This window comes from Montipora foliosa, chromosome 4 (genome assembly GCF_036669935.1).
Source record: "Montipora foliosa isolate CH-2021 chromosome 4, ASM3666993v2, whole genome shotgun sequence".
Lineage (NCBI taxonomy): Eukaryota > Metazoa > Cnidaria > Anthozoa > Scleractinia > Acroporidae > Montipora > Montipora foliosa.
The window spans coordinates 37154093-37161592 of NC_090872.1; the positions used below are offsets into that span (position 1 = coordinate 37154093).

General features: G+C 40.6%; 1 protein-coding gene across 1 annotated transcript in view; it reads right to left on the reverse strand.

The window, feature by feature from the left end:
• LOC138000734 (high choriolytic enzyme 2-like) overlaps positions 1-7500 on the reverse strand; it is a 65704-nt gene that overhangs the window by 31219 nt on the left and 26985 nt on the right. Inside the window, exons 4-5 of the mRNA XM_068847358.1 lie at positions 6245-6336; positions 2666-2749 (exon numbers count right to left, since the gene is read on the reverse strand). Coding sequence (XP_068703459.1) covers positions 2666-2749; positions 6245-6336 — 176 coding nt within the window. The remainder of the gene's footprint in view (positions 1-2665; positions 2750-6244; positions 6337-7500) is intronic.

Sequence of the window (7500 nt, forward strand, 5' to 3'; positions counted from 1 at the left end):
TCATCAGCGACCATTTTGATGGAAGACGATATGTTAGATGATATATCGTTAACATAAATGAGAAATAGAATAGGCCCCAGAATTGTTCCCTGGGGTACTCCGGATTTAACATGGGTCCACGAGGAGAAGGTACCACGTACCACCACGCGTTGTTGGCGGTTTGTCAAAAAATTTCTAAACCATTTCAACAAGTTACCCTCGATTCCATAACCTTTCAGTTTAAGAAGCAAACGTTCGTGGGGAACTGAATCGAAAGCTTTAGCAAAATCGAGGAATACGACATCTGTAGGTGTTGATTTGTTTCTAGATGAGGCCCAGTCATTGTAACAGGTAAGTAACTGTGTCACGGTTGACTTGCCTTCAAGAAACCCGAACTGAATTGGATTAAAAATACCCAGATTTTGCCAAAAGTTTACCACACGCTTTTTTACAATCTTTTCACAGACCTTACATGCTATGGAAGTAAGTGATACTTGGCGATAATTTTCTCTGTTAGTTTTAGGCCCCTTTTTGTGGATCGGAACAATGTCTGCTTGTTTCCAGGCGTGTGGAACTGAGCCAGTAGTGAACGATGCGTTCATCAACTTGCAAAGCGATGGAGCTATCTCGACAGCACATTCTTTTAAGACGCGTGGTGGTAGATGATCCGGCCCAGGGGACTTATACGCGTTTAGATTCTTTAGAATACCCGAAATTTCATTTGCATTACAAACAATGGACAACAGCTTAGAATTAACCACATTGTTGAATACAGGAAAATTAGTGAAGGACTCAGAGGTAAACACAGCGGAAAAATACGAATTCATAGTTTCAGCGATGCTCAAATCGTCCATAAGAGTAGTGTTATTTTCTTTGAGTGCGACGAGATCGTTAGTTCCTTTTCGAAACGAATTAACATAACTCCAAAACGACTTAGGATTCCCGTGTATTTGCAAATCTTGAGCAATGTTTTGAATATGCTGCCTCCGAGCAGAGTTGCATGCTTTTTTCGGGGAGTTATTCAAGGCACAATACTCAGTCCAGTCGTTTACTCTTCCCCATTTTTTCGCTTTTTTTTAGAGGGATTTCTTTCTTCTGCAGAGCTTGATTAAATCGCGTGTTATCCAAGGGGCGTGACGTCTTGCAGATTTTTTTCGTTTCGGGATACACTCATCTATGGCAGTAATCTCTCAGTCGGCCTCACCGGCCTCCTCAGTTCTGCAACTAAGCAACTCAGCAGTAATTTCAATTAATCTTTAGGAATTTTACCTGCTCTTACATTAGCAAAGTCTGAGGAGAAATTGCAATAGCAATGGATTCGAAAGCCGTATTTTGCCCTTGGCGCCAACTGGAAAATTAATGAAGTTTCCGAACGAAGGCTGTAGAAAACGGCACATTACCATTCTCCAGCTTCTCGAACTCTTCCCGTTGTCATAATCTTGGATGTTTCCCACTGTAATCGTACTCTAAAGTGTGAACAGGCCGGGTCAAAGAATACCTTCGCAGCCACAACTTGTACCAAAAATTATAATTTATGCTTGTTCGATTTGTTCAGGCGGTTTTCTGATTGGCGGATATCAACAATGGTTCACCTCACTCGCCCAGCCGTGATTTTGGGAGTGAGCGCTGGTTCATTTCCCGAAAAAGCGGCTGGTAATCGAGCCTAGCATCGATGGGTCACCATACTATCTTAACTATGGTGCTCCGCGCGCGCGGAGCTCCGCTAGTAAGTTGTTTCAGGAACCTATGACCCGGAGCCTACAACTCTACTAAGTTCGTGTAACGGCGTTTTCACAGACCGATTTATTTTTAGATTGAATTTCCCACGAATGAGACTCCCACAGGAGCCCGATGACCAATTACAAGAAATTAAGCTGACGTCATAGGGTCACCGAACCGGAACTGCCTTTGTTTTTTGACCTAATAGGCCATTTTCGATATATTAAATATTCAGCTTGAAATTGAGGCAGTGAGGACAAAGACAATAGAAACACGTAGGAATTAATGTGAAAAATATTTACATATCATCCACTTTCCTTTGTCTTTGTCCTCACTGACTCGCTATCAAGCTGAATTTTAGTATATCGAAAAAGGCCTATTCGCGGGAAGGGCTAGTCTAAAAATAAACCTACTTGTGAAAAGGCCGTTTCACAGTCGCTGTATGGAAGTTGCACGCTCCAGATGGGCTCCTGGTTGTTTATTATATGGCTAACAGAGCACATGGTCGGCTGGCTAACAGATCGGTTCTAACAAAGCAAAAAACTAATTTGCATAATCCATATCTGCCCATAGGCACTACGGGAGAATAATGCCCCGGCGCTAAGCTGCTCTTAGCCAATCACAGCGCGCGTTATATCGGCCAGAAACACGAGGCATATAATAAAGTAATATTGTCACCCTTACCGTTTCCACAAGCCATTTTCCCAAATTCAAAGTTTCAATAGCCCTTTTCACGGTTAGATTTTCTCATTTGCATTACCATGTAATCTAACGTGGGTGTGAGGCAATTTCGAGTTAAAACTACAAAATAGCCCAAAATTGCCTCACATAAATGCTAGATTACATTGTAATGCAAACTAGAAAATCTAACCGTGAAAAGGGCTATTGTTTAGAATGTTATGAACTTTGGCTTCTGGGCCTGACCCAAATAATTTGTTCAGAATATACTATTATCATCTGTACGTACTTGCTCGTATATTCCCAAAGTTAATTCTGACATAAGCATCTCTGTCAGGCCTGGACTGTTCATGATAAAACCCGAGGGCATGCGCTGAGGAGAGAAATGTAGCGGTGCTCGTGGTTAGCCTTAATCTTAAATTGCCAAAATTACAGTATTATTATGTTCCCAGTGGTCATACCATTGCAATTGACTTTTACAATGCCTTAAGATAATTGTTACTTTTACACCTGATGCTCCGAATTAGTCTAAATCACTTTAAAAGATTCAACATTTATTTTCATCTGCGCACCGTACACTATATCTATAGTCTCGCTCAGTTGTATTTGCTTCATAAATGATTTAACACACAACATTAAGTCTCAACAAATCACTCGTCCGATTAAGAGTGGGAGAAGGGTTTTCGAGTGATGGACACTATTTCTTCCCTGAAGCCGGGTTTCCTACAGCTGTGTCTATGGTTGTGTTTCATTCTTTGTTTCTCTCGTGATTACTGAGGCATTCTTTGTTTTCTCTCTCTAATTCCTACAAGTGTAGGTTCGTGGAATTCACCCATGTTATGAATTCTCGTTTAGTTATAACGTCACTTGTCGTGTCTGGCCGTCCGCATGCAGGCACGGCCGCTAAGCAATACGAGGCCCTAATCCTGTGCACCCATGCTCCTTAGCTTTGCGGAAGTGCTGAAACCCTTCGTAAATTTATGTATTAATTGAATATACTGACAGGTGTGGAAAGAAAAGAAAAAGTGAGAGGGAGAAAGCTAATGCAACGTTGAATTCGCGAAGCTTGGCTTGAAAGAGAGCGACTAGGAGCAGGAGTAAACGACTGATGGCAGCAGGAATAGAAGATAGTACCAGAAAAAAGGAAAAATATGAAAAGGACAACACAGGGCGCAAAAAAATGTGCAGCCAAATAGAGAGGAGCAACAATTTACAACAAAAAAGGGAGGAAGCCAAAAAGAAAAGAAACAAGGAGAAAATCCCATAGGAGACGAAGATATTCAGGTAAGGTCTATGGCCCAAATAATTTAATAGCAAGAGATAGTGGAAGTGGTATAGATTATTATCCAACTCTGTAAGACATTGAACAGAAAAAGCACAAAACAAAAGCAAATGTTTCGCATCATTTTACATTTAGTTATCTGTACTAAACGGTTATTTGTACAATTACAGAACCAATCGCAGGCAAAAACTAACATTTTCCTCGGAAAAATCTCTTTTTCCATAAATCCTCTGTTCTCAGAGCAATTCTGATAAAAGTAAAGTAAAACTCATGACATACTCTGCTATACTACAGCCAAAGTACTATGTAATAAGATATATTATTAAATTTTCAACCTCGGTTAATGCATTTCTCGTGCTCTGATTGGTTCACTAAATCTCGGTTTTCAGCTCATATACCTTCCCTCATATACCTTCCTGTGACCTTATATGGCAACTGATTGTGCTAAGTGTTTGCTAAAACTGCTTTCACCGGAAAGCGAAATTCTCCCTGAAAAACGCCAAAAAAAAACCTTTTTGTGGAAAGTTTGGATCAATTTCGAGGTTTAGAAGTACGCGAAAAGACAAGGGATGTTTTTGTTATGAGCCTGGGTCTGTCTAATGTCTGACCACAAGGTAGTACACAACATCGCATCTTCATCAAGTTTTTTTCGATCATTCGCTCAGATTTTCTCGCTTTTTTCGCTCGTATTTCGTACTTCCAAACTTTTGGAGTTAAGGAATTTAATAAAACAATTATTGCATTCGCGCTTGTTGGATATGAGACTAGTTATAGACAACTCGGCTCTACGCGCCTCGTTGGCTATTTACCATCTCATATCCAACGCGCGCTCATGGAATAATTGTTAATTATGCATCGTGTATTCTTTTGGGGAATCAGAGTTGCTTTGCAGTTATCAACCGTGTCTCTCACCTGGACGACCCAGGCTCAACCCTAACGTCCGCCATGAGGTTGTATGTTCTTAGAGGTTATTGGTCCACATAGATTTCCTATGCAATAGTTCTGTAGTGGTTTCGATAAGTACCGAAGGCCAAAGAAAGGTGTCGCATACTTCAATCAGAGAATTTGGCTACTTTTTTCCCTAAAATTGAAGTAGCTAAAGACATTCTTTAAGATCTAAGATTAAAATTTGTTTTGACATTGACAACAGTCGGTTACTATACCCAAACCAGTCACCGTCTTCATATTTTATTGAATCACCTCGTTCTATTTTTAGTCTATCGCGATAATCTCTATTTTATCCCTAATTACTAGGGAGTCAGTGTGGTTTACCGGTTATCAACCGCGCGTCCCACCTCGGCGAAGCAATTCAACCCCTCTGACAAGGAAAGAGCTCATTTAAAAGCTATATCTGGATATCAGGCCAGTGTCTTTGACAGTTTTTATCGTGGTGAGCAGGAAGGGACCAATGTCTCTAAAGGTTAGACATGGAAAGGTGATAAGGTTGGTATTTGAAAAGGTAGAAAGGCTACGCAGAAATTGACGCATGAGGAGAGAAAGGTGTTGTGGGAGTCATTTTTCAGGAACCCGGGTGGGAAAAAGACGGGAGGGTATATCAAGAAGGTGAAGGCTTTGTGGGACGAGAAAGGTTTGAGAGTGTGGGAAGTACCCAGTTTGATCTTACAGTCGAAGTACATCAAACTGGATAATCTGTTAACTAAGATGGAGAGGAGGGAGATTGAGAAGATGATAAAGGATGAGATCGGGAAGGAGAATTGATGGAATACAGAGAAGATAGCGGTCAGCAAAGCCGAGTGGAACGACTTGTTCGGGGAGATTTATGAAATGCCAACAGATCGATGATTCCTTTTGGTAAGCAAAATAAGGTTATATGATCATGACTTCTTGTTAGTTTGAAGGATTTTTTGCAACTTATTGCGTTGTGTTTCTTCATCTAAGGGCTTCCTGGGATACCCAAGGCCAAAAAAAAAAAGCTAACAAATCTACAAATGTAATTTAATTTAATTTTAATTTATTCGCAACAATTCATGGAGCCGCAGGGGAGAGGAACAGAACTACTCTTCTCGAATAGTGTGTGGGTTCTTTAACGTCCCACAGAATTTATACCCAAGGGTTATGAGACGGGATCTCCGGCTTATAGTCATTATCCGAGAAGTCTAACCATTCGCAAATGTCGTTACAAAGGCAGCACTTTCTCCTCATTTATTTAAAGACCCTGAGTGTTGGTCCGGCCGGAGTTGAACTCACGACCTCCCGCGTGACAGCCCGGTGCTCAACCAACTGACTCACCGGCCTCGGTGTGCGGTCACATTTATGGCGTTAAAGTACCAGACGTGAAATGGTAAACAACCGGACCAAACGTACGGCTTCAAACGAAAACCCTGCAGTCCTGCACCGGTTTAAATGTGGTCCAATTGGGTCCGTTATCATACAATTTATAACAGGTTTGGACCACCACTGGTGATAACTGACTGGATTGGACGGCAAGAAGTCTAGCACTTCATGACGACCACAACCAATATGGGCAGCTCTTATTGCGTTATTGAAATTCTCTAAACTCTCACTCCTTATTATAATTATGTAATCAAACATCTCCATCTTTTTGCATTAAAAGAACAAAATTACCTATTTCATGAGCAACAATTCCTCGATACCAGCATCCTCGGTTTAGTGTGATACGCTGACGGCCTCCAATTCTCCCTACATATGAAGAACAACTGAAAAGCAACAGTTGTTTAAAATAAGATGGCAGCTGTTCTCGTTGACCTAACGTAACCCTGATTTTAAAAAAAAGATTGGTTGTCGAATTCCAACTAAGGATACCGAGTGGTCCTGTCATATAGGAGTTAGATTAGTATACGGTTGTGTCCGCATTTGTGACCACTGGCTGGATCTGTTGTTTGAATTCGCGACTTTACACTATGCTTTGTAGACAGGCAGTTAGTTGCTAGGGTTTCTTATCAATAACCGTTGTTAACCATCAGAATAGACCACTTTCATAAATGGCAGTCGACTTATCATTCCTCCGTATGAATGTTAATGTTAGACCACTAGCACTTGCCTTCCACAAGTGTGGAACGGTTTCGATACCCAGATTCCAGTCATATGTGAGGTGACCTTTATTGTTCTCTCCTTCCTTCCAAAAACCAGGATTTACTTTTTAGTTTGATCTGCTTTATAGGTTAATTAGATCAAATTTGATTAACAGTATTTTAATTATAAGAGTATTTGTTCTCGGCTAGATACGCCTAAACTTTAAGAAAGTGAATACTGCTGTTATTATTATTATTATTATTATTATTATTATTCTTCGATGTCAGGGTTTGTCACCCTAATGCATGTTCTTACAGAGATCTAAGCCCCAAGGAAATCTACAGGCAACACGAGAATGAAAAAAAACGCCAATATGCAAGCAGGGTGATGGAGGTGGAGCAAGGCACCTTTACGCCACTTGTTTTTACTACCACAGGCGGAATGGCCGAGGAATGTAAGAGATACCACAGCAGATTAGCTGAACTACTCGCCATTAAGAAGGGAGAGGACTACGCCAGCACCGTGTCCTGGCTAAGAGCAAAAGTATCGTTTGCTATCCTCCGCTCAGCTCTCCTCTGCCTTAGAGGTTCCAGAGGAAGAAGAAGGAATGTAGACCTTCAGGAAACAGACATTACAATCGAGAATGTGACCGCCAGAATTTCTTAGTTTTCGTAATTTTAATTTGGTTGTTTTTGTTTTTTTTTTTTTTTCTCTGACTGATGTTATCTGCATATATATATATCTTTTTTTAAAAAATAATAGTGGCTTTTCTTTAAGGAGCTTATTTTTATGTCCAATTTTTGTTTTTTTTAGTCAGAACGCTATCATGACATGAATTTTTCTTACTA